The sequence below is a fragment of the Zingiber officinale genome, chromosome 2B (genome assembly GCF_018446385.1).
Source record: "Zingiber officinale cultivar Zhangliang chromosome 2B, Zo_v1.1, whole genome shotgun sequence".
NCBI lineage: Eukaryota > Viridiplantae > Streptophyta > Magnoliopsida > Zingiberales > Zingiberaceae > Zingiber > Zingiber officinale.
The window spans coordinates 145,177,658-145,204,307 of record NC_055989.1 but is presented as its reverse complement, the minus strand read 5'-3'; the positions used below and the strand labels follow the sequence as shown (position 1 = coordinate 145,204,307).

Genomic DNA, 26,650 nt, shown 5'->3' with positions numbered 1-26,650 from the left:
GTAATCGTCTGTGGAGAAGAGAGGAAGAAGATCCGAAGAAAACGCTCGCCTGCGTCTATATTTGCGCCAACGGTCGAATCCTAATCGATTGGATTGCTCCCAATCAATTGGGGAGGCTTTGGATCGATCGACCGATCGATCTAGAGCGCCTCTGTGCTCTCTGGAATCACCCTGAATCGATTGCCCGATCGATTCAAGGCTTCTTGAGCGATTTTCAACCCTCCAATCGATCAATTGATCGATTCAGAAGCTTACTGTTCACTCAGAAACTCTCTCAATCGATCGACCGATCGATTGGGGAAGTTTCAATCGATTACCCAATCGATTCAGCCCATTTCTGCATGAATTCGCGTCAACCAATCGATCCACTGATCGATTAACCCCTCAATCGATTAGCCAATCGATTGGGATGTAGAAATCTGTGCAGAGCTTGAAATTAGCTTCGTTTCGAATCCGAGATCACCTCATTCCGATATCCGAGTCAAAAGTTATGGTCTTCGGAAGTTTACTACGTTCGAACTTCCTAGTTCCATGCCAACTCCCTATTGGACTTACGACCGTTAAGACTTTGGTCAACTTTTGACTCATCTGGACTTTCTCTTTGTTCCAAGTGTCCTGTCCTCCATTACCCACTTGAACTTCCTTCCACCAGATGCTCGTTCACTCTTGACCCATCTGGATTTATCTCCACCAGGTGTCCGATCAACCTTGATCCACCTGGATTTTCTCGTGCCAAGTATCCGGTCAATCCCTTTTACCTACTTGGACTTTCCAACACCAGATGTCCGATCAACCTCGATCCATATGGATTTCCTCGTGCCTGGTTTCAGTGACCAGGACTTCCCTTCTGCCTAACTTCACTCACTAGGCCTTTCACTTGGCTTCACTCACTAGGATTTTCCTTCTGCCTAGCTTCACTCACTAGGTCTTTCACCTGGCTTCACTCACCAGGACTTCCTTCTGCCTAGCTTCACTCACCAGATCTTTCACCTGGCTTCACTCACCAGGACTTCCTTCTACCTGACTTCACTCACAAGGGCTTTCCCACTGCCTAGCTTCACTCACTAGGTCTTTCCAAATGACTGGCTTCACTCACCAGAACTTCCCAGTCAAGTATACTTGACTCTTCTACAACCCAGTCTGATCAAACCCTAATCAGACCCAGTCGGACAATTGCACCTGCAATCTCCACGTCTCATTGTCTCCATGTATTGTATTGTCAAACATCGAAACCCAAACCAAGACTCAAGTTTGAGCCAACTTAAGCTTAGTCAAACTGATCAACCTTGACCTAAGGGATATTGCACCAACAATCTCCCCCTTTTTGATGTTTGACAATTACCTTTAAGTTAGGCTAGTCCCATAGCCTCATGCTAATATATGAATGAGGGTTCCCTTCATTCTCCCCCTTTTCTAGAGGGAAAAATCCCTCTTTAAGTAATAAAGGCCTAACTTAAACCCTACATTCTCCCCCTATTGTCACACATCAAAAACTCTCCCCCTGAAGAGTTTCCCAACGTTGTTTACAACTTCACTTGTTGTTCACAACACAATAACGAAGGTCTCGTACCCTTCATTATTCTCAAATGAAAGTCTCATTCCCTTCATTATCATCAAATGCTCATCCGTGAGCATACACCACTTGAATAATGAAGATATCCACTCTCCATTACATTCAAATGCCCAACCTTGAGCATATTCGCTAAAGAAGGTCAACCACCTTCCAAGGTGTATGAAAAATATTTTTCATGTCCTTAAAGAGTAACTCCCCTTAAAGACATGCACGAAACTTCTGTCATTGCACCATCAATAACTTGGAATCCCTAAACCTTTAGGAAACCCAAAATTAGAAGTTTTGAGGTTCATAAATTTAATAATAAAACCAAACCTCAACCTAAACTTCGACTTAGTCTTCCTTAACCAATTCATCCTTGTTTTCATCATGAAAACTCCCCTTAAATGTGTATAAATATGTTTTGAGGGGTTAGGAATGATTACCTAGACTAAAGATTGTTCAAAATGCTGAAATCAGGCTTTACCAGCTAAAATCAGCATTCCCAATCGATTGGAGTTGGGTCCCAATCGATTTAACCTGCTTGAATCGATCCACTGATCGATTCAGGAGGGCTGGATCGATCGGTGGATCGATCCAGAAAGCTTCTGTTCGCGAGAAGCTTGCTCTCAATCGATCGCCCGATCGATTGAGACCCTTCAATCGATCGGGTGATCGATTGAAGCTCTGAAAAAGCTGAAGTTCCATTTCAGTCAATTTCAGAAACCCATAGAAAAATCTACAAAATTCCAAAAATCATAAAAATCATTGTAGACATTATTTATGGCATATAATATCATGGAAAAATAGTTTTCTAAGAAAATACTTCATATTTTTAAAGATTGACACAAACTTGAAAACTTGTAAACACTTTAGTGTTTTCTTCAAGTTTGTGCTCAACTATTCAATGATGATTACTATCAAAAGATAGCATTCACCAAGGTTTTCCAAAAACATTTTAAAATGATTTTCAAAACCAATATCCAATCATGTTCCTTGGGCTCAATGCACATGACTTGTACATTAGCTTTCCCAATGATTGGAAAACACATAACTATGTGTTTTGATGAACCTAAAACTCAAAAGAATGCACTAAATCACATCTTGAGTTTTGTTCATCATCCTAACATTTCACTTGCATCTAATGTGTACAAAAACACATACAAGCCACCTTATAGTTCTTTGTGAGATGTAAGTCTTGGTTTTGCCCTAATCTAGGGATCATGCATATCTACCTAGGCATTTTGAGGTTATGAACATCCACCAAGGATGTTACTTGTTAATAAATGACATTAGTCCTTAATTGCAAGGAATAAACTAATGCATGATAATGTTATGACATACATCAAAGAAAAATAATTTTCAAAAGAAAATTTCCTATGACTATATGATGTATGTATGACATGACATGGTATTTTTGTGCTTTTCATAATAAGGTATGAATGCCAAAGCAAATAAATATGATGTCATGACATATAAAAGGCAAACAATCATGGCATGTTTTAGCATAAATAAAATACCTAGATTACCTATCTAAGTATCATAAAACCTTAGCTAACTTAAAATTTAAGTCCTAGATTGCCCTTAAGTCCCTAATAAAATGTCAAACTCCCAACTTGACATTTCTTTTACTCTTAATTTGTTGTGCAAATTGAAATTAACTATATTCCTCAAATTTTGATACAATCTACTCTTCCAAGAGTAACCATTTAAAAACAAGGCTTAAATTGCCCTTAACTTTCTAAGAAAGTGCCAAAATCTCAAATTGGTATTTCTTTTACTCATATTTTGTTGTGCCATTGAAAATACAACATAACTTCTCAACTCATAGCACATATTACTCCAATTAAGAGTAAATGATAATCCTTTTCATTTTCAAAGGTTAATAATAACCTTGAAAATACTCCTTGAGTGTCAACTTCATCATGATTAGGTTAACTACCCTTTCAATTTGAGTTGACACTCTCTAACCCATCTATGAGGTAGAGAAAATGCTCCTAGGAACCCAAAACCTATTTATGCTCCTTGGATGCTCTAGGTATTCGCTAGGGATAACCTCCCTAGATACCTTCCTAGTGACTTTGTTTGGCTTCTTAGAAGCCTTGGTTGGTCACCTTTTCTAGGTCAACCCTAGGGATTTCTTCCGTTGTGACCTTTTTAGTGACTTTGTTAGACTTCTTAGAAGTCTTAGTCACTTTAGTTGCAAAAATACTCCTAGGGATAACTTCCCTTGTACTTTTGACTTGACCCTTAGACCTAGACTCGGTTCCATAGCTATATGGAACCCTATGGTAAGAAATTACATCCTTCTTAGCCTTAAGTTTGTATCCCAAACCTCTATGGTCATTGGATGACTTTTGTTGTCCTAAACCTAGGTTTTGCTCATTTTGCCCTTTTAAGATATTTTCCATCCTTTTTAGGGTCTTTTCCATTTTATCAAGTCTTGACCTCAAAACTTGATTTTCCATCATTAGGTCATTAGTTTTTGGTTTTTCATTAAATCCATAAGCATTTTTATTTCTAGACCTATAACTAAAACTCTTAGTTTTCTTGCCTAGATTTTCATCTACCTTCCTAACCCTAGGTGTGGTAGTCTTAGCATGTAGAGCCACATGTTTTTCTTGAATGACATCATGCTTCCTATTTTTATGGTAAATAGCATTAAAATGATAGAAATTGGAACTAACATGCTTTTTACCATTATTCAAGGAGATAGGCTCAATAAACGATACCTTTCGTTTTACCTTGGAAGCTCCCCCTTGAGTTGTGCTTCCTCCTTGAGCCTTGACCACCTTGTTCCCCTTGGGACATTGACTACGATAGTGTCCCTTTTGATTGCAAGAGAAGCACACAATGTGCTCCTTGCTCTTCTTTGTTTAGGGAGCGGTCTTTTTGGGCTTCTCCTTACCCTTTGGTGCCACTTGGCTCTTTTTCTTGGCCAATTTAGGGCATTTGCTCTTATAATGCCCATGTTCCCTACACTCAAAACATATAATGTGATTTTTATTTTTATTTGAAACATTTATATCTTCATGTGTAGGGATGACATCTTCTCTTTTTGATCCGGAGGTAGAGGTTTCCTCTTGATCCGATAATAATGCTCCTCTAATAGATTCGACTCGACTTGTGGAGGTGGAAGCTTCTTCATCCTCTTCTTCTCTTGACCCGGATGTGGAGACTTCTCCTTCTTCTTGATCCGGTGTCAACGGAAATTGCTCCCCCTCAATCCTAGAGGTGGAGGCTTCTTCATCTTCATCTTCTACGGAAGTGGAGCATCTCTCAACTTCGGAGTCCTTCTTCTCTTGGTCTTGCTCCAATGAGTCGCCCTTTTTGGATTTATCTTGATTTGGTACGATGGAGGGTTCTTCATGAAGTTTGGCCAACTTGCTCCACAATTCCTTTGCATCTTCAAATTCTCCAATTTTGCAAAGAATGGTGCTTGGCAATAAATTAATCAATAATTTGGTTACCTTGTTATTCGCCTCACACCTTTGAATTTGTTCTTGGCTCCATTTGCTCTTCTTGAGGATTTTGCCCTTTGAGTTTCTTGGAGCCTCGAAGCCTTCCAATAGAGCAAACCATTGCTCTATCTCCATCATCAAGAAATTTTCGATTCTTGATCTCCAAGAATCGAAGCTTGTAGATATATATGGTGGAGGCACCCTTGTGTCGAATCCAAGTCCGTCTTGGAATTCCATGTTGAAGCTGAGCTTGAAGAAATCTTTGACTTGAAGAATTTTGCTCCAACTTCTTCACCCTCTAGCTCTTTGCCCCTTCCGGCGATGATTCCGGTGAAGAGCGGCCTCGCTCTGATACCACTTGTTGGGACCGAAATGTAGCTACAGGGGGGGTGAATAGCTCGACGCGATCTCGTGTTCGTTGTTGCTTGCTTCTTGTGATGATGTGCAGCAGAAAATATAAGAAACAACACACTACAATGCTAACATGTAGATTTACTTGGTATCCACCTCAAGAAGAGGTGACTAGTCCAAGGATCCACACACTCATGCACCCTCCACTATAAAAACACTCATTCTCGGTAACTACCGAAGGCGGAGAAGCATTACAACCTCACAATACAACAATGAGAAAGAAAGAAACAAAACACAAATGAATCTTAAAAGATTACAATGAAAACTCTAGCTTCTTCTTCTTCTTGTTGCAAATCGCCTCTTGACTTGGATGAGCCTCCAAGAACCTTCAAGAACTGGCGGTGAGGAAGAAAAGATCGCTGTGGAGAAGTTCTGTAATCGTCTGTGGAGAAGAGAGGAAGAAGATCCGAAGAAAACGCTCGCCTGCGTCTATATTTGTGCCAACGGTTGAATCCCAATTGATTGGATTGCTCCCAATCGATTGGGGAGGCTTTGGATCGATCGACCGATCGATCTAGAGCGCCTCTGTGCTCTCTGGAATCACCCTGAATCGATTGCCCGATCGATTCAAGGCTTCTCGAGCGATTTCCAGCGCTCCAATCGATCGCCCGATCGATTGGATGCTTCAATCGATCAATTGATCGATTCAGAAGCTTACTGTTCGCTCAGAAACTCTCCCAATGGATCGACCGATCGATTGGGGAAGTTTCAATCGATTACCCAATCGATTCAGCCCATTTCTGCATGAATTCGCGTCAACCAATCGATCCACTGATCTATTGAACCCCCCCAATCAATCAGCCAATCGATTGGGAAGTAGAAATCTGTGCAGATCTTGAAATTAGCTTCGTTTCGCATCCGAGATCACCTCATTCCGATATCCGAGTCAAAAATTATGGTCTTCGGAAGTTTACTACGTTCGAACTTCCTAGTTCCATGCCAACTCCCTATTGGATTTACGACCGTTAAGACTTTGGTCAACTTTTGACTCATCTGGACTTTCTCTTTGTGCCAAGTGTCCGGTCCTCCATTACCCACTTGGACTTCCTTCCATCAGATGCTCGGTCACTCTTGACCCATCTGGATTTATCTCCACCAGGTGTCCGATCAACCTTGATCCACCTGGATTTCCTCGTGCCAAGTATCCGGTCAATTCCTTTGACCTACTTGGACTTTCCAACACCAGATGTCCGATCAACCTTGATCCATATGGATTTCCTCGTGCCTGGTTTCACTCACCAGGACTTCCCTTCTGCCTAGCTTCACTCACTAGGCCTTTCACCTGGCTTCACTCACCAGGATTTTCCTTCTGCCTAGCTTCACTCACTAGGTCTTTCACCTGGCTTCACTCACCAGGACTTCCTTCTGCCTAGTTTCACTCACCAGGTCTTTCACCTGGCTTTACTCACCAGGACTTCCTTCTACCTGGCTTCACTCACAAGGGCTTTCCCACTGCCTAGCTTCACTCACTAAGTCTTTCCAAATGCCTGACTTCACTCACTAGAACTTCCCAGTCAAGTATACTTGACTCTTCTACAACCCAGTCTGATCAAACCCTAATCAGACCCAGTCGGACAATTGCACCTGCAATCTCCACGTCTCATTGTCTCCATGTATTGTATTGTCAAACATCGAAACTCAAACCAAGACTCAAGCTTGAGCCAACTCAAGCTTAGTCAAACTGGTCAACCTTGACCTAAGGGATATTGCACCAACAGTTCCCTCTACGGGGAACGCGTCCTCATCTACTCCACTCAGGAGATTTACCTGATGCCAGTGCGATCTTCCAGATCGACTAGACTTTTGCTCAGCGTTCGAAGCTTCCGGACTTCCTGCTGGACTTCCGCTTCCTGGCTGGTCCAGTCTCTCACCTGGTTCACGACACCAGGACTTTCCACCTAGGGTTACCCCCTAGCACTTTTGCCTGAAGGTCTCGACCCGCCAAGACTTTCCACATAGGGTTACCACCCCTTATGACCTAGGGTTACCACCCCCTAGGGTTTTCCACCTGCCTAACCGCAGCTAGGACTTTCCTGAAACACTCAATTAAGTGCATTAGATCACAAAACAACTTAACTTTGAATTCCTTTGCCATTATCAAAACAACGGTCGATCGTCGGATGCTTCCCACACCAACAGTACTTTCTGCCACTAAAGTGTGCATTAGCCAATCTTTTAGGGTCAATATTCTGAAGCCACTTATGAGCATCTGGATGTTTTTCAAGCATGGACTGCATTATGAGATCATATTAGAGTGTTGTGTGTGCTCGAGCTGTTGCCCAAAACAAGCCTAAACTTGACCTACTGCCAGTATTTGTTACTATATTGCAAGACATGTGGTGGCAACAGAAAGCATAATGGGTGGTAGGATAGACTTTCCTAACTGCTGATATAATGCCACGATGTCTATCTGATACTATGCTCATTGACTCTGCATCAACAGCAAAGAATCTCTTTGTATGATCCAAAAATCACTCCTATGCAGACCCACATTCAACTTCAGCGATTCCAAAGGCTACTGGGAGGACATTGTCATTAGCATCAATTGTTGTAGCCATCAACAATACACCCGGATATTTCCCTCTTAGATGTGTGGTGGCATCAATTCCAATTAATTTGCGTAGATAAGACCTGAATATTCTTCTACAAACTCCAAAACCTCAAAAACAGCGTTGGAACTGATTATCCCCATTCCTGTGTAGTGTCACACAGGTTTCAGGATCCCTGACTCTTAACTCACGCAGATGTAGTGGAAGATCTCTATATGCTTAATCATAATCTCCAACGACTTTCTTCATCACTTTCTCTCGAGCTATGCATGCTTTTTTATATGATATGGTCACTCCAAACCTATCTTTTATATCTGAGATAATTATACTTGTCTTGTACTGTTCATTAGCATGAAATTCCTCTTCAACAAATGAAACTACAAAGGAGGCAGAGCATGCTTGATGATCAGCACTTTCCCTAAGGGTGCCACATTGGTGTTCCTTTACATATTTCATAACAATGAACTCTACATCCCTTGACCAACTACTCTCCATGTACATGGTTGATTGAAGTAGACGACTTTTATTTTATTTTTTCGAGTGTCAACTGGGTTATATCTCATATGTTTAAGCATGACATGTTTCACAAGTGCATTCTTGAACTCTTGTCGAGATGAAAAAATTTGTCCAATACAAAATTCATGCTCATCTGTTGCCAATTCAATTGACCTTTAGAGCAATCAAGAATTTAGAATATATGGATCATCAACTATTGGGAGCTCCTCCTCTAAGTCACTGTACTACTCTGGAGAAATTTCATATTGTTCGATCTGCATATCATCAAATAAGAATTCTTGTACATCTGTGTTATATTGTAATTCCTCTCCAATTCGGGTATAATGTCCTTCCTCCTCACTCCAAGTAGGCTCAAAGTAATCACCAAGTGTTGTACAAGGATATAAAACCTCATCTTCTTGAATACTTGCTTCTTCATTTAGATCAAATGTGAAATTACTGCTTGCATTTCTATTTGTGTTAGAGACACTACTATATTCCGAAGACGATGAAATATTTATTCTGGATAATTCTTCTACATTATCTCCATGTCCAATGCAAGAATTTGTATCAAGCGTATTCCATATCTCAGAAAAATTTCTTCAGTTATATGATCGTCCCTGATAAATAAATTACAAACTAATTTAGTAAATTTGTAACTACATAATCAAGTGTCGTTGTATATACAACTATATCAAATACCAAGTATATGGTGGACATATTAAATTTTCATAATTTATCAGTGGTTGTGACACAATCCAACTGATATGGGCCTAGGGTTTTTGTAATTTTACATAATTCCAACCACTAGGAAGAGTTGAGCGAGGAAAAAATCTATATGATGTAAAAGCAAATTAAGTTTTAACCAAAGATCATGATTGACCTGATATGATCTCATATCAGGTCCAACGTGAGCCTGATATCATCCAATATTAGGACCGCATTGAAGCAGAAAATTCTCGTAAACTAGGACCACCACTGAGAGAATAAGAGGCTTAAATAAAAAATGGTTAGCATAATTTAACTCCTTACACTCACAGAAACTAACAACATGTTAAATGGGTGTAATCAAACAAGTTTAGGTCCATAAGTGGCTTTTGGTAAAACACATTTATGGACCAAGGGTAATTGGATTTATGCAAACTCCTAATCACCATGAAGAGTTGAGCGAGGAGAGAAGATAGATATAGTATCAAACAAAACTTTTGATCAAGGTAGAAAGTGGGCCTGATATGATCGCATATCAGACCCAACGTCTTGATACCTACCATATTAACCTAATATGCATGAGCAATGTCTAGCTAAAATATAGAACCATAGTGGAGCACCTTGCAAATCGATTAAGTATTGGAGTACATCATATTGCAAATGTTGTCTATATTTATTCTCCACATATCCAATGAAACCATAAATACGATTTTTGTCATCACCCTTTGCAACCAAATTGTAATTTTTTTACATCATTACCCTATTTTATAATAATAAATCTATACATACATCGCTAAATCTTTAACTGTATTCTTCTACTAATTTCACTCTTGCTAGAAGTTTGTCCTTTAATGCTGACGTTCTTAACTGCTGTTGTCCTTTGGACACTTCTTGAAACTCTTACGGCAATATCCCTAAATCCTAACTGGTCTTTTGCAATCCCGTCAACTAGCACGAGAAGGAATGACAAGCGAAGGAGGTTCATATTTCTTTCATGTTTATAAGACCAGACAGAGGGATGGAGGGAGAGAGACGATGAGAGAACGTGCATCCGAATCATTAAATAATTTTCAATTCATTTTGTGACTTGGATGCTTAGAAAATGATGATTAAAAAGAGGAGATTAGCAGATTACCAGAGGGATAAATTATGAATTGCATTTTTTTTTTTTATCTATACCTTTTGATATAAATAAAATTACCTTATACTTTTTGATAAATATAATATATAAACTACGTATTTTAATTAATTACCGTAAAAAAAATTATGGCATCATTGTTTCTGGGCCTTTCAGAAAAACAGTTAAAAGTATAGGGCAAAATTTAAATATTCCCACAAAAAAAATGCCAGAATCATGATAATGGGCTCCACGCCACGTGCACCCTTGCATGGGTCTCAGTTCTTCTGGCTCCTTTTCTCATTGGTCCATTTTTGTCGATCCACGTCTCGAAGTCGTGTTGCTCGCCACGTCATCTTCTCGTTTATTTCTATTTATTTATTTATTTAAAAAGGGTTTTCGATCGGCCCATCGCAAGTCTTCCCATGGCGACTCCGGCGAGAGGTCTCCTCCTCCTCCTCCTCGTCGCCTTGCTCCTCGTCCACTCTCTTTGCGCGCTCGGAGGGTACGGCTCGATCGATTCCTTACTGCGTTGTGTTTTCCTTTACGCTTTGTGTCGTTTTTGATATCCGAGAAGTTTGGGGTTCCAGGAAGAGTTATTACGACGTGTTGCAAGTGGCGAAGGGAGCTTCGGAGGAGCAGATCAAGAGGGCCTACAGGAAGCTCGCTTTGAAGTATCATCCGGATAAGAACCCGGGAAACAAAGAGGCCGACAGGAAATTTGCGGAGATCAATAATGGTAGGTTGAGATTTTTCTGTTTTAGTTTCTTTTCTCTTGGAACTGTGGATGAAATGTGATAACGGTTTGCTTTTTATCGGAATTTAGTGCTTCAGTTCTGGCTAACGTGTGGATTTTGCCATCGTTGGTCTGTGTTTCTGAAAATTTGATCTTTTTGGCACCAGCTTATGAAGTTCTCTCTGACGGTGAGAAAAGGAAAATCTATGATCGGTATGGCGAGGAGGGACTGAAGCAGCATGCTGCTGGGGGTGGAAGGGGCTCCGGAATGAATTTTCAAGACATTTTTAGCAGGTAAGAAAAGTATCCCATTTTAATATTTGTATTATATTGTGGTAGTCTGTATACTCGGATCCATTGGAACTGTTTTTTTGTCAGACATACTTTTAGTCTTTGACTGCTTCAATTTGATCGTTAGGCTTGGTACATAATCTACTCTTGCCTATTGATCTCATGGAATTACCATTTTATTTCACCAATTAAACCCATATGTTGTCGCTTTCTTCCCAATCAATGTTTGAATTTGTTTTGGAACATAATGGATAATGTGTAGCAATTTTCAAAACTACCATCCAGCCACAAATTGACTGAGAGGTGATGTGAATGAATACCTTAAATTGACTTAATTTGTGGCAATTTTCATATCAAGCGTCCAGCCATAAATTGACTAAAGTAGGGTCTGAGAAGAAGTGATGTGAATGAATACCTTAAATTAGAAGATATTGTTTAAAAATGATTGATTTCTTTAGAAGTTATAGATCATTCTATTGGAACCTTGTCACGAGGGGAACAGAGACATAAGAGCTTCAATGAAGCAATTTGGGGTCACTATCATGATGTGATAATTCAGTTGTATTTTATTCTATCGGACACCTTTTATTAATAAAACAAGAACATAATCTTCTATGAAGCAATTTGGGATCACATTTGTGAATTGTACTTCCAATCATATTAGCTACACTCATACTAGCTGTTGTATTACATTTAACTCATTTTTAGACTTCATAACTTGCTATCATTATCCACTAAATTCAGTGGGAAGAGAAATAGCAAGTGGTTTATTGTGTGATTTTCCTAATGAAATTTTCTAATGGGGATTCTCTCCTACTTATGTTTGAGGACAACAATAACAACAACAATAATAGAAGGAAACTGGCCAATACATTTTGTAATGTTCAGTTTAGCATCAAGATATTTGTTCTCACTCTGTGCTTTTACTATACAAATCATACCCAAATGCTTTTAGCAACCAAATAGTGATATAGAAAAGATATCAGCCTTAGTCATCTGAGTAAAATTACCTGTCAGAAATGCATTGAACAAGAAACATCTAGATGCAAAAGTGATTCATCATGGTAAACTATTAGGATGTTTTTTTTCTATATATATTGATTTTTTAATTTTTCATGTTTTGTGACCTAACACACACATAAATATATGCATTTTCTTTCATTTTAATCTTATTCTTCAAGTAGTGTTTTTAGTAACTTCAAAATTAGTTCACATAACTTCTTGCTCATAAGTTCTTTTTTTTTCTGATTCAGCAACATTCTATCTAATTTTATAGTTTATAGAAGCTGCAATTTTTTAGCTTATCTTGCTTTTTGTATCATCTAAATATCTTGTTGAATGAATTAGTGCTAATGCAGTCTAATAAGCATTGTTTGTACTGAGACTTCTTCAGCTTCTTTGGGGGTGATTCAAGAGAAGAGGAGGAAGAGACAATACCAAAAGGCGATGATGTTGTTGTTGAATTGGATGCCACTTTGGAAGATTTATATATGGGAGGCACACTAAAGGTAAGTACCTAGTTTGCAGGTTTCTTTAGGTTTTATGTTCTAGCTTTTCTAGACGATAAAAACTTCCTTGCTGCAGTAATGGGTATTGTATTTTTGTAAAGAAGTAATCGATCAAAGAAGAACCATTTGGTCTTTAGTGCTAACCAATTATTTACTACACATTAAAATTTGATACATTGATCTAGGAAATTAAGATTTTTGCGAAGAAACTACTTGCACAATTCCCTGATACTTATCCTAACTTCCTCTGCAATATGGCTATCAGGTTTGGAGAGAGAAGAATGTTATCAAGCCAGCTCCTGGGAAGCGGCGCTGTAACTGCAAGAATGAAGTATATCATAGGCAAATTGCTCCAGGAATGTTCCAACAAATGACAGAATTGGTAATGCTGATGCCTATAAACCTTATTTATTTGAACTATGTGAAATTAACACCATTGCATTGATAGAAGTTTTTGTAGTTATGTAGTTATGCTTCCACAGTTATTGAGATTTCACAATATTTTGGATTTTTCAGGTATGTGAAGATTGTCCTAATGTGAAATTTGTGCGAGAAGGCTATTTTTTAACAGTGGATATCGAGAAGGGGATGCAAGATGGTCAGGTAAATTATGAAACCTTGATACTTCTCACCTCTCTCACTCCTGAAGTGTTCAGTTAGCAAATGCCTCTCTTGCTGTCTTGATTGAACTAATTCTTTTCAAATACTGCACTTAGTTTTGAATATTTCAATAAGTTCTGAATGCTTGCAGGATTTCTTGTTTTCCAATGTTGCACAAGTAGATCTGCTATTGACTATTTTATCGTTGATTGCTAATAACTATCGTTGTCATGTATCCATTGGTAATATATAATCACCAATTATAAGGATTCACCCTTGTTCAATCTTTGGGCATATGATACAACTTTGTATGAAGAAAATCTGCACTGTGCATATCAGTTGAAGGTGTCGGTACGTTTAGAGTTTTTAAGTGCCATCTAGGAACATTTTATAATTCTACCACAGCTAAATATCCATATGGGGAAACATTTTTTTAGCTGATTTACTGCAGTGCAAAAATTTTATTCTTTCTTCCTTGTTGGAGCATCTTCAATATGCATATCTGATTGATGAGTTTGTTTAGTGGTCAATTGACTGCCTTTATGTTCAGAATTTTGTTAAAAATATATTATTAATATCAATAACAATACAATCACAGTACAAGTAGTTGTGCCCATAAAGCGTTTGTCAAAAAGTATCGCACTCCTAATGACACAAGGGACCTCAGATCCCTCCCCCATTGAGATAAAATGGTATTTATTAGCTCTAGGTCAGAGTATCTCAATTGTGTGAAAATCTTTCAATTTTAGGCATTTTCTAGAGGTTCAACCTTTAGCTGCCGCTAATCTTCTAGATCAAATGAAAAGCAAAATAGAACTTTCTAGCTCGCAAACTCTTGGAGACTATTTGCCTATTTCCTATAATATACATATTCCTTTTGTGTCTATATTATTATCTTTAATCTCTCCTTAAATAGCTATAGTACTTCTTTAAAATGGTAAATAAAGGTGTTTGAGGGATCATATATGATTAGATGTTTGGTCCTTTGTCTCTATTCCTGCACAGATACTAATTTTATCTCCTCTTAATGTTCTAAGAAGCTTGCTTTCCCTCGGCTAATCTGATGCAGTGTGTCTGGATTTTCATGTTATAGGAGGTGATGTTTTACGAGGATGGAGAACCTAAAATTGACGGTGAAGCTGGAGATTTGAAGGTATTCTTTAGCTATTCACCCATATTAAATGCTTTACTAGATCATGCAACTTGAACTTGGGACTAGAAGCCATCTTTCTGATGAACAGTTCAGGATTCGAACAGCACCCCATGAACTCTTCCGAAGGGATGGAAATGACTTGCATATGACCGCGACTATCTCATTGGTATTTTTTTTTCTTCGTTCTCCACGTAGAATCTGTCATACTGTTCTTTCTCCAAATTATAATAGCTCTTGCCCTTCTTCCAGCTTGAAGCTCTCATTGGTTTCAAGAAAGCCATGAAACATCTTGACGGACATCCGGTTGAAATAGGCAGCCAGGTCAGAGAATGTCCACTCTTACCTTCTCCTCTCCCCATTTTCCATGTTTCATTTACTTACCGAGTAAATAATTATCATCAGGGTATTACTAAGCCTAAAGAGACCAGGAAGTTCAAAGGGGAAGGAATGCCTCTCCACCTGAGCACCAAGAAAGGAGATCTATACGTCACATACGAAGTTCTATTCCCCGAGTCGTTAACCAAAGACCAGAAAACTAAGATCAAATCAGTGCTGTCATGAAATCAAGAACTATTCCATTGTACCTGAGCCAGAGCTAGCCCTCCTGAAGTGAAGGAAACTTAAAATAGTATGCCAACAAAGAACTAAAGATTTATTTCATTCTGTTTGCAAGAGTTTCTCATCCTGATCATTCCCTCCAAAATTTTCTTTTAGGCAGGAGAATTAGGGTTAGCACACTGAGGTTAGCTGAATTGTAGGCGTTTTGTGTTCTACACGGGTATGTATGTTTTTGAGAAACCTCATTCAACATTTAGATATATGCTCATGCAACAACCTCGTTTTAGCTTGAAAAATTACTTGATGGTTCATGAAATCTTTGTGCACATTCTGATTGTTTTTTGTTTATTTATGATGGGGAAAGTGGTAGACATTTAAATTCTTTTTGTTTTTTGTTAAATTAAATTTTAAGAGCGGTATAATTCTGCAATAGAAAAAGAAAGAGTTCTATTTATCCGAGAAGCGTAGATGTGCCACAGAAAATCGAATCCTCATTTTTGGAAAAACTCATCTATTCACTTACTATCACACCAAGCCCGGGGACGAGGCCGGATCCTCTGGATTGCAAAATGCGATCTAGAGGATGGACTATTTCATTCATAAGTAGAATTTCATGGATTCCACCTGTTATACAGATAGGGTCCATCTCGATTGCCCAGGGATAACATAATGCTGCCATAGTGTTCAATAAAGAAATGAAATAAGATACGTGTAATTAATCTAAAGCAAAAATTTAAAAGTCGTTCCTTCTATTTGAATCATCAAGACAGTGTCTATTTATTTATTAAAAAGACACTTTATTTTATTTTATTTTTCAAAAATATTCTTATTTTTCATACTGTGGTATAGCAATTATGATTTATAATTGGTACAACATAAATACTTTAATTTCAATCAACACTAGTAATATTATATTGTAATAGTTACTAACCATAGTTATATTTAAGTTTTTTTTATATTGTTGCTATAACGTCGCAGGAACAAAGATATTTTGTTTTAAAAAAAAAAAAATAAAGTGGGATGCCCTTTTATAATAAATAAAACTAAAATAAAAAGAGCTTAAGTAAGTTTTGTTCATCTTTACTGGATGGGTTGTGTTCCCTTATGGTGCAATTATTATGATATATTTATCATAATAAGATAGGAATCGATTTCTGACAGGTATACATCTTCGGAAAAAAAAATTCAACTCTTTATCATTTGAAAGTCAACTATAAACTAATTCTATGATTTATATTTTTTTCACATATTCTATAAATGAATTATGAAAGACGTCTAAGATCAATGTAATCACTACTCACACCTATGTTAATTGTAGATGGATCACAAGTCCTATCATTTCTTAACTATTAATGGTTAATTAACAAATTAGGATAACTGATCGAGATTAGATGACATTTGGTTTAAGGGTTTGGAAATGGAGGAATAATAGAAATTTAGGGTGTTTGGTTAATGGGTTTAAGAATAAAATTTTGAAATAATTCCTAAATAATTTAGAATGGACAAAACTCAACTAAACAGGTGGATTTAGAATCATTCCCTATTCTGGCGGCAACAACCTTGCGGCTCCGATGACAACAAGGGGCTGTTGCTGCTCTGGCAGCGCCAAGGGCGACAGCTGCCACCTTGCTGCAGCTCCGGAGCGCCAAGGGCGGCAACAACCACCTGTTGCTCCGGCAACATCAAGGGGGAAGAATAACAGCCACAACCTTTGCGGCAGCAGCCTTGGCTGTAAGAAGAACCACCGGCGGTAGCGTCACCAACAACAACAACAGTTGCTGGGGAGGAATAATGCTGGGTGGTGCTTCCTTCGGCCGAAGCAGGAGCATCCCATCGATATTGGATGGCTAAACCACCATGGGCAGCATCCTTGCTGCTATGGCCAGAAGCTGGCCGACATAGGAAGAGGAAGCCAACAATTGCTTGGACAGCGACGCAAGGAGATCCTTCTCCTTGGGCGACAGTGGAAGGAAACCTTTTCCCTTTGATAAAAATTTTAATTTCAAAATTAAATTAATTTTCATTCCAGAGGTTATAAATCATACAAAAGTATTGGAATGATTAAACATATTCTCATTCTACTTTACCATTAAATTCATTCTCATTCTCAATCCTACATCCCAAATTAAACGCCACCTAAAATTTAAGCATATCAAATGGTGACATAAGGAGTCCACTATTTGAAGACATTCCTCGACTATTATCAACACCTTATGTCGATTTCCATATAATAGTATGTACATTAATTTTTCTATAATATCTCTAAAATTTGTGCTCATCATTCATTTTATTAAATTTAGATAATCATTTTTATTACACACTATATCAACTATCCTAAATTTTTCATAATCTTTATTTATTTTTATTATTTTCTTCTCTTTCTTCCAGTTTTTTGTTATTTTTTCTCAACTTAATTAAGAGAGGGTGAGAGGAGGCATGACAACTTCGATTGATCATGTGTAGAGTGTTGTACCATATATATATATACCTGATGGAATGTGTGGGGGCGCCCGGATGCTTATATAGTTCTTATATGCCACTCATCTTACACCACACATCCTATGGGTACCTAAAATCTTTTTTTAGTTTGAATTTTTTTTATACTTAATATTATAACTCAATCTCTAAATCATAAAGCCAAAACCCTAAATGGCTTAACCGCAAGCTAAAAAAATTTACCCACCATCGCACATGGTGTGGTGTGCAGGACATCTATATATCTTACTATTTAATTAAGAATCTGATTCCTTTAATAACCAACTCTTCTTAATTGATTTGGTAAAACCCAAAATTAAGTTATGTTAATGTCAATTTTTTTTCACATCAAAAATAATTTCAAGACTTATTAATAATTTGAACTTCTTATCCTTCTTACTATTTAATTAAAAATTTGGATCCTTTAATAATCATCTCTCAATTGATTTGGTGAAGTCCAAAATTAAGTTACGTTAATGTTCTTTTTTTCTTTTTATACCGAAAATAATTTCAAAGCTTATTAGTAATTTCAACTTTTTATCTTTCTCATATCACAGATTCATAACCTAATTTCTACTATTTGTATAGCTTCTTCTCACCGTCTCAATCCTCATTGGGTTTTCATCATTCTCTCCTCCTCTTTCCCTGCCCAATTTTTGCTACCGCTTTCTCTTTATCATTTTTATATCATAACGTATCAATCCATCTATTTAGACTCTTCTGCATATTAATACAATCGCATCAATTCATCTATATCTCATCGATTTTTTTTTTAAAAAAAATCACAGTTACATTTATCCATCTCTGTATCTCATCGATTTTTCAGACGAACCTACATAACCTGAAATATGATTAATAACCTAATTTCTAGTTTGTTTTTGGATTAAGATTTTTATAAAATAAATCATACTAGAATTGAATAATGTTATTTAATTACTTGATAGTAAATATTTATTTTATATAATTTACCTGTATTCATGCATTATCTTATACAAGCAACGTATGTGCTGAAGACTAGTATATACATCCATCTGTGAGCATCTAGATATGCTGCCCCGTGCATACAGTTTCACTTTCTAAATGCTAAATACTGTATCATAAACTCTACACCCTTTGACCTAAACCATAAGCTTTACAGACAATTATATTAGGTGTGCACATGTGTGCATATATATATAGAGAGAGACATACCTGCGTACCTTTATCCTACATACTCTTAGGCGACCCTCACAGGTTCTGACGCTCCTATTCACTTTTGAGAATTATGAGAGGCACTCACGTGTATCGCCCAAGCAGTCCATGCAGGCTAACAAACGCTCGCTTATATATTTATAATTGTTTACCCTACACATTCATGGGCAACCCTCATAGGTCCGGGAGCCCAAAAGTACGAACACCCAGATCTATAAAGGTCGCCTATGAGTGTACAGGATATTATTTCTCATATATAAATTTTTTACATTGATATATATATTAAAAAAATATAAAATTTGACATTGATATTTAGATTAATATTTAAATTATGATAATTTTTTATTAGAGTAAAAGATGATATCCGAAACATCCCAAACAATATTGTTGACCTCATGATAAAATGTAAGTAAATCACGAAAAATATTTTATCTTGGCACAACCGTCTTGTTATGGTAATTTTTTATTATTAATCCAATGGAAATTATTGTTTGAAGAATAATTTTTAATTAATTATTGATCAAATCACATTTAAGGGAAATTTTAGGAAAATTACCCTCCTTTTTTATTCGTTCATCAAACGACTCTATTTCAACGGCTACATTTGCCAACGGTCGACTCCTCCCTTCATTAAATCTTAATCTCTGCTTCGTCTCCTTCCTCACGACGACTCCACTTCTCCTCCTTCTTCGTTGTTCTTCTTCTTCGTTGATACTTTCCTGCCCTAATTCAAGCAAGCAATCTCTGAAGGAGGAGAGGAAGAGGAAGAGGAGGAGGAGGAGGTAGATGATGATGCACGAGTCCTGGAGTTCCACCGCAGCCCCCACCTGCATCCGGCCGCTGTCCAAGTCCGCCCCATGCTCCCCCATCAAGCCTGTTCCGGCGGCTCGAACGGATGCTTTCCATGTCGCCCACAAGGTCCCCGTCGGCGACACCCCCTACGTCCGCGCGAAACAGGTCCAGGTGAGCCATTGCTCCTCCTCCCACCTTGATCGATCGAAGAGCTTTGCAAAGATCCCTCTTTTTTTTAGTGTTCTCTCTGTGTTGATTCAGCTGGTGGATAAGGATCCTGAGAAGGCGATCGCGCTTTTCTGGGCCGCCATCAACGCCGGCGACCGCGTCGACAGCGCCCTCAAGGACATGGCCATCGTGATGAAGCAGCAGAACCGCGCGGAGGAGGCGATCGAAGCGATCAAGTCGCTGCGCGGCCGGTGCTCTGATCAGGCTCAGGAGTCGCTCGACAACATCCTCTTGGATCTGTACAAGGTTCGATTTTCATCCTCCCGTTCCCGTTGAATCGCTCGATTTAGATTGATTTGAGATTTTTTTTTTCCGGCAGAGGTGCGGGAGATTGGACGATCAAATCGCGCTCCTGAAGCACAAGCTGCAATTGATCCAAAAGGGTCTCGCCTTCAACGGGAAGCGCACGAAGACGGCGCGATCGCAGGGGAGGAAGTTCCAAGTGACGCTGGAGCAGGAAGCCACTAGACTTCTGGTGAGATCTCGCCGCCACCGCCGCCCCCCATGGAAGTTGTTGTTGTTGCTCCACACGCACTTAAAGTGTTTGGTGTATTGCCTGTGTGTGGCAGGGGAACTTGGGTTGGGCACTGATGCAGAAGGAGAACTACGCCGAGGCAGAGGCGGCCTACCGCCGCGCGCTGCAGATCGGCACCGACAGCAACAAGGTGTGCAACCTCGGCATCTGCCTGATGAAGCAGGGGCGGATCGCGGAGGCGAAGGAGACGCTGAAGCAGGTGCGACCAGCAGCGGCGGACAGCCTTCGTGGGGCCGACTCGCACCTCAAAGCCTTCGAGAGAGCGCAGGAGATGCTGCGGGACCTCGAAGCGAAGCTTTCCTGCCGCGCCAGTGGCGGCCAAAGCTGGCTCTTCCTCGGCTCCTCAATATGGCAACCCCAGCCCTGCGTCGACTACCTCATAATGCCGCCACCGCCGCAATCTGCCAAAAGTCTCTTCGCCGACGAGAACACCAACAACCTAAACAGAGCAGCAGCGCTCAACATCGATGCACCGCCCTTCTTCTCCTCGAAGCTAGTCAAGCCACTGAACCATGATGCTCTGGCGAACTTGAAGAGGACAAGATCATGCAACACAGTGGACATGGCAGCGGCAGCAGCCGCAGTGCAAGAGGAAGCGGCAGCGGCGACCAGATGGCCGGAATTACCTGACAGCAAGGAGTTCGACGAGGCAATCGTGGCGGCTCTTCTGGGCCCTGTTCTGGAAGAGGAACGCAACAGAGGAGGAAGCACGCTGGGTTCCAACAACATCAACAAAAGTCCAGGATTGTGCGAGCAGAAGATGGGGAAGAGATTGAGGATCTTTCAGGACATAACCCAGGATATGAACTCCCCCAAGTAATTCATATAACAGCTGATTGCTAGATTACTGTTTTAGGATTGAGGAAGGAGACGAGCTTGTTCTCCTCCTCCGGCGCAATCCTTCCAAATCCGCGCTTCAGGTAAACAGGGCATAAGGCTAGGCCATGGAAGTAGCATTGTCAGTAGTTTTGGTTGCTGATTTGTAAGGGCGATAACGATTCTTTATTTTATATATAACATGATTCTGATTTCTATTTAACATGATTTTGTAAGTCGATAATAAGAGTCAGCTCTGTATTCGAAATATGTTGTCAAATACATTTATGAACAATGGAAGTTCGATGATCAGAAGGAATATAATATATTTCAAGTGTTCCATTGCAACTCTACCTGAATTTGGCCATTTTTCGAGTCGATCAGATGGTAGATTTCGTTGGTTCTCTTGTTGTTCACAACATCTGCGAGGTCGACGGTAACATATCCCAAACTTTCCTGAAACAAAATTACATTTCGATGCTGGTTAATAATATGGAACAGCAGCAAAGAAGAACGAAGAACTCTACTGCAAATTTAGTGTACCTTAGAGTAGTGTATGCCAATACCTATTGCCTTACTGAATACCTCGACTAGTAATTTGTCGTGGACCGGAGGTTCCTCGCAAACAAAAAGGAATTCCTCCTTCCATCTTGGATCTCTGTTATGCTTTTTGTGCTGCGTTTATCAGTAGGTTATTATTATATCTAGTTAGACAACCATAACTTGTACAAATAGAAAGTCGAGCAAGACAGTAACCTTGGTTTTCTTTTTCTCTCCTCTAAAGGTAACTCGTGCATAAGGATTTATATGGTGCTTCCCCTCGAGTTTTTTACCTTCGTGGACAATAACGATAAGCAAACCGCCGCCAGGAGGGGCGCTCTTGGGTGTCTTTTCTTCTTTATCTGCTACTTCATCTTCTGATTCAGGGCCAACTTCATCTTCAATTTCATCTTCTTCACCACTACTTTCATCTTCTTCATGTTCTTCTTCCTTGAAAGGTTTGTAATTAACTTCGACGACAATTTGTCCTTGTGAATTTTCACTCGGAATGTCTTCACTTTTGAAATCCTTGAGAAGATCGAGTGTTAGAGTCGTCGATTTGTTGGGGATAACTTCATTCAACTTAATGACATTCATTCCCATTTTTTTATGTCTTCCTACCTGAGGCAGCAAAAATAAGTAGAAGAAAATCTTCAAAAAAAAAAAACACGAAATGAAATGAAAATTAATTTTTGTGCCTGTTCCCAATCATAGACATTGAGCTCCACCACTTGACTTTCTGGATCTTTTATAACGAATTTGAATTCCTCATTCCATTCGGGTTCCAGGTTTCGGCGTTTCACTGATGTCTTTTTAGACGGAAGCTTATGGTCAGAAAGCCTCAATTTCACGTATGGGTCTGATTTTCCGAATAAGTCTTCCTTTGGCAGCTCATAAGCCCTGATAACTTTGACATAGAGAATGCCAACAGGCTTCTTTAAGGCTCTGTAAAACCACCACAAAAGATTAAAATGCCTGCGAAGGTACTTCATTTACTCGAATGCTACATGTAGACGTCAAATTACTTTGAAACATCCAGAATAGGCACTTCAAGGGTTTTCGGCCAAAGGAACATATTCGCAACTTGATCTTTGATGGTCTCCTGCAAATAGTACAGTGGAGATTGAAAATCAGATAAGAATTTAACGACTAAAGAAATTTAAAAAAAAATGATAAAAGAAACAATCTTTAAAGTTCCAAGATGCTCTTAATAGTCGGTATAAGTAGCAGGTTCCAAAAAGTCTCAACAACTTGATATTATAAACGATTACAATGCAAAAGATACTTAGCCGACGATATCAGTTCCTGATTTAACAGTCAAGGGAAAGAGCAATAAAAAAACAAGTAAAAAGAAAATTTCTCACAGGTGTATGAAGTTCTATTCTGAGTAGTAGTGAGTAGTAGTTAGAGATCAATCGAAATTACAGATACTACCAGTCAATAGAGCCTGCGATTTGCTAGTTCATTTTATATTCTGAACGGTAAAACTGTGAATTTAAACAAATGCCTCTGTTGAACAAAGAGGGAATGGAATGAAACTATAAACAACCTGCACAAATATGTAAAGACCAGGAATTGCCATGAGATCAGCCCTCGAAAGTTTTACTCCAAAATCCACATGTGGCTGCAAAAGAAAGTATATATGTTTGAATGGATGTACATGTTACCGCTAGCTTAGCACTGAATAATATAGACAAAAAATTTCAAGAGAAGAGTTTGATTCAATTTGTTAGCAGACCTTCTCCATGAGACCCATGTAGATGTTTGCAAAACAAGGAAAGCTAGGGACCAAGGGCTTTAAAGTAAGACGAGGAAGTGCAAAGATCTGCAGATCTACCACCTAAAATATAATAGAGAAAAAAGGTTAATAATCTACATATAATATACTACTGTGGTTCCTAAGTCACCTTTAAATTCAAAAGGCATCATTGTACAGACACCAAACTCCACATGTAACAAGAGGCATTAGTGTCTGATAATGACCTGCACAGTTAATCTCAATCCGTATGCTCTAGCAACAACGATGATATTAGGATTCCCAGCCCATTTAAGTGAAGGTTCCAATATGAGTTCGTTTTCTTCAGAGATGTAAACTTTCATTCCTAGCAAAAGTTCATATTCAGATAGATGCCATCAGAAAAGATGAAGGAAATTAGTAAATGGATACGACTGAACCACTGTCCTAACCAAAAACCTACTGAAGAGAACATATAGGGCGGTTAAACAAATAATATAGTGTCAAATATGATCATTAAAATATTAAGGCTGTTCAGAGGCTAGTTGGGACATTTCTGGGGCTAATTTCAAAAGATTTAAATTACCAAATTCACCTTGCCAGTTTTAACTCAAAATTGAAGTTGTTTTTCAAAGAGATATCTGGCTTAAATGAAAAAAAGTAACCAACAATTAGTTTTACAAGAAAAAACAGAACTTAAAGAATCTGAAACACTGACCGTGAAGACTTGGAGGTAGTGAACCAAGAGTGAATGTTTCAAATTTAACAGACTTGATTTTGTACTTTGCAGCAACCTCTGCCATAATCGGCTCTGCAGATTGCATTGCAGTTTTGCAGATAGCCTGGCATAGATAAAATGCATTGCAATGGGAAAAAATTGAAGCCAATTTCTCGGTGCCTAAATTCATAAAAAGTCTTAGAATCAACATCTACCTCATTAAGATATGGCCACATCAGTTCCATAAATTTATTTAACCAACCCACCTTCAAACAGAAAAGGTGACAGATGAAAAACTAGAGATGCACAGCTAATCTCTTCAAAAATTTTCCATCAATTAAAATCTGTTCAAAGGAGATAGTATACATACTCGATCATAATCGGGGTACTTCACCCAGAGAGGAATTTCTGGGAGAATGCGCTCCAGAAATTCTGGATCATTTTCAACATGTGCACAAATTTTTGAATCCTAATAAAATAAAATGATAAAGACAAAGTGATCATGTGACGTCAAGTACCAATACTATATTTAACACCAGTTGATATTGATTATAAGTTAAAAATCTTCAAATTCCCGATAAAGAAGAATGATATTTCAATCTAGAGTATTTAGTTAGTTTCTCTGCAGTCCATGTATATAACCGCTGTCTGCCACACCTAGATAAGTGATTGCTCAAAGATCAGTAGCTCATGGATTCGTAATCAACTAGCTAGACTATAGCATTGATCTGTATGGTCAACACAACTTGCGGTCCATTTTCGATAACCAAGAGACTTAAAATGAAACACTCAAAAGGATTCTTCAGATATGTTGTCATGGAATTGGGATCATAGCATTCATGACAACAAGAGCACATGATGAGAATGGAAAAGAAAGAATAGTTGGATATTGATCATGAATTTGTCCTGCATAGTACATTGTTCTAAAAAAATGTGAATTCCAGATGCTGATTCTAGAATTCCCCATTGGCTATGCAAATTCCATCATGAAAATTTGTTAGTTTCAGAGAAGGTTGCAAGAAGATAAAGTCCATTCCTCCATTATAGCTCAGTATGAAAAATTACAACAATGTCTAATCTACAAAACCACCCAATACACTAAACTGTTACCCTAAGCAAACGACAAGGTAATCTTTCAACATAGGAGAATGTCTAACTCAAAGCAACAAAAAGAAAACTTATCAGACAGAACCCAATACACTTTGAATTTATCAGAGAGAACCATTTCTTTAATAGAATTAGCAAAACACCGTATGTTTTCCAACTTCCAGCCATTAGCTTAAGATTCCTAAGGTTTCGGTAGACTAAGATCCCAATCAACACCAAAAGAACAAATAAAGCAAACAGTCATCCAGTAACTACCTCGACATCGGAGGGTTGGGTGCGGATGAAGAGGTAGAACCCGACGACGGCGCCCACCGTCAGCCCTACCCCAAAGCCGAAGAAGCCTAAAGCGGTGCTCAGAAGCCCTATCTTCAATTCTTCCATCTTCCGCCCAGAACCCCTCCACCACTCCCTCCTGAAGAGGAACAAACCCATCAAAGCGCTATAGTGTCGCTCTTGTATTCGTCTTATCCTCCCTTCGTAGTCGGATGAGGCAACGAGGTGTGTGGATTGAGGCAGCGGTGGTCATGGTGGCGACGGCGACGGCGTCGTCGTGTGGGAGGGGTCGCCGTCGCGCATGCTCCCACTTTTGTTGGTGATGAGAGAGAAGGGGACCGACGACATTACTAGGACCATAACAAGAAATGAATGATTACTAGTTCCTCATCTATCTTTTTGGGATTTTAATAAGTTTTTTCAAAAAAATATAAATTTAATTTTACAATAAATAATTATTAATCCTTTAAAAAATATATAGATGGTACATAGGCATGAGATAAATTTCGTTAGTTCTTAGAATCGATCCATAATCATTATTCATCGTCTGTGCTACATCGCCCTGGAACTTTATTAATTCTTTTACAAATAAGAGAACACTTGCACTTCTATCCTATTAATTTAGAAAATAGAGCATTATTTTTTCTTGATTGATTTTTTTCTTAATTAACTACTCAATAAATTTGATATAAAATTTATCTTTTCTTCTTAATTTTTTAATAATCTCTATCCGAATAATTATGAAAATAGACCATTTGATCTTTTTTCTTAATTTACCTACTCAACAAATTTGAAATACAAGTTATCTTTTCTTACTTAATCCTCTTGTTATTCCTTTGAGTAGTTTATCATACATCACATTTAGAATTTCTAATTAGCCTCCGAGATTATTACTTAAGCATGAGCATACAAGAACATCTAGATTATTACTTAAGCATGAGCATACAAGAACATCTAGATTATTACTTAAGCATGAGCATACAACCAACGACTAGATTATTACTTAGGAATGAGCATACAACCAACGAATTGACTAGCTAGATTTATCAACTTTTTTTATATTACCTAATTAGTATCAACTTAAACGCATGTCTAGAATTT

The 26,650-nt window shown here is 38.5% G+C and overlaps 3 protein-coding genes across 6 annotated transcripts; 2 read left to right on the top strand and 1 right to left on the bottom strand.

The window, feature by feature from the left end:
- Nucleotides 1-10,636: 10,636 nt before the first annotated feature.
- Nucleotides 10,637-15,455, top strand: LOC122047645 (dnaJ protein ERDJ3B-like). Of its 2 annotated transcripts, XR_006130626.1 has the most exons (11): nucleotides 10,637-10,798; nucleotides 10,884-11,032; nucleotides 11,197-11,323; nucleotides 12,714-12,828; nucleotides 13,094-13,210; nucleotides 13,345-13,431; nucleotides 14,522-14,581; nucleotides 14,670-14,747; nucleotides 14,831-14,902; nucleotides 14,984-15,209; nucleotides 15,296-15,455. XR_006130626.1 is itself a non-coding variant. In XM_042609050.1 (10 exons), the coding sequence occupies exons 1-10, from the start codon at nucleotides 10,719-10,721 to the stop codon at nucleotides 15,140-15,142; spliced, it is 1,044 nt and encodes a 347-aa protein (XP_042464984.1). In that variant the 5' UTR covers nucleotides 10,637-10,718; the 3' UTR covers nucleotides 15,143-15,455. The 2 variants fall into 2 exon arrangements, 1 of the variants encoding a protein (XP_042464984.1); XM_042609050.1 differs by having other exon boundaries at nucleotides 14,984-15,455.
- A 3,941-nt stretch (nucleotides 15,456-19,396) lies between these two features.
- LOC122047644 (protein POLLENLESS 3-LIKE 2) lies at nucleotides 19,397-21,399 on the top strand. 2 transcript variants are annotated; one of them, XM_042609049.1, is made up of 4 exons: nucleotides 19,398-19,768; nucleotides 19,859-20,071; nucleotides 20,145-20,300; nucleotides 20,395-21,399. In XM_042609049.1, the coding sequence occupies exons 1-4, from the start codon at nucleotides 19,592-19,594 to the stop codon at nucleotides 21,178-21,180; spliced, it is 1,332 nt and encodes a 443-aa protein (XP_042464983.1). In that variant the 5' UTR covers nucleotides 19,398-19,591; the 3' UTR covers nucleotides 21,181-21,399. The 2 variants fall into 2 exon arrangements, with proteins under 2 accessions (XP_042464982.1, XP_042464983.1); XM_042609048.1 differs by having other exon boundaries at nucleotides 19,397-20,071.
- A 5-nt stretch (nucleotides 21,400-21,404) lies between these two features.
- LOC122047642 (synaptotagmin-1-like) lies at nucleotides 21,405-25,906 on the bottom strand. Of its 2 annotated transcripts, XM_042609046.1 has the most exons (12): nucleotides 25,532-25,906; nucleotides 24,540-24,638; nucleotides 24,385-24,435; nucleotides 24,170-24,293; nucleotides 23,700-23,818; nucleotides 23,455-23,556; nucleotides 23,266-23,340; nucleotides 22,742-22,818; nucleotides 22,415-22,661; nucleotides 21,933-22,337; nucleotides 21,720-21,851; nucleotides 21,405-21,632 (listed from the first exon to the last, which is right to left on the bottom strand). In XM_042609046.1, exons 1-12 carry the CDS (start codon nucleotides 25,706-25,708, stop codon nucleotides 21,507-21,509), a joined length of 1,734 nt encoding a protein of 577 aa, XP_042464980.1. In that variant the 5' UTR covers nucleotides 25,709-25,906; the 3' UTR covers nucleotides 21,405-21,506. The 2 variants fall into 2 exon arrangements, with proteins under 2 accessions (XP_042464980.1, XP_042464981.1); XM_042609047.1 differs by lacking the exons at nucleotides 24,385-24,435; nucleotides 24,540-24,638.
- Between the last annotated feature and the right edge of the window lie 744 nt (nucleotides 25,907-26,650).

Bases quoted from the DNA above. Each gene is read 5' to 3' on its own strand.
- LOC122047645 (XM_042609050.1), top strand. From the start codon at position 10,719: ATGGCGACTCCGGCGAGAGGTCTCCTCCTCCTCCTCCTCGTCGCCTTG. The intron at 13,432-14,521 runs GTAAATTATGAA...TTCATGTTATAG, and splicing joins AGGGGATGCAAGATGGTCAG to GAGGTGATGTTTTACGAGGA. The intron at 14,903-14,983 runs GTCAGAGAATGT...AATTATCATCAG, and splicing joins CGGTTGAAATAGGCAGCCAG to GGTATTACTAAGCCTAAAGA.
- LOC122047642 (XM_042609046.1), bottom strand. From the start codon at position 25,708: ATGGGTTTGTTCCTCTTCAGGAGGGAGTGGTGGAGGGGTTCTGGGCGG. The intron at 23,341-23,454 runs GTCTGCTAACAA...TTTCTTTTGCAG, and splicing joins ACATGGGTCTCATGGAGAAG to CCACATGTGGATTTTGGAGT. The intron at 21,633-21,719 runs GTACACTAAATT...ATTTTGTTTCAG, and splicing joins TTGGCATACACTACTCTAAG to GAAAGTTTGGGATATGTTAC.
- LOC122047644 (XM_042609048.1), top strand. From the start codon at position 19,592: ATGATGATGCACGAGTCCTGGAGTTCCACCGCAGCCCCCACCTGCATC. The intron at 20,072-20,144 runs GTTCGATTTTCA...TTTTTCCGGCAG, and splicing joins TCCTCTTGGATCTGTACAAG to AGGTGCGGGAGATTGGACGA. The intron at 20,301-20,394 runs GTGAGATCTCGC...TGTGTGTGGCAG, and splicing joins AGGAAGCCACTAGACTTCTG to GGGAACTTGGGTTGGGCACT.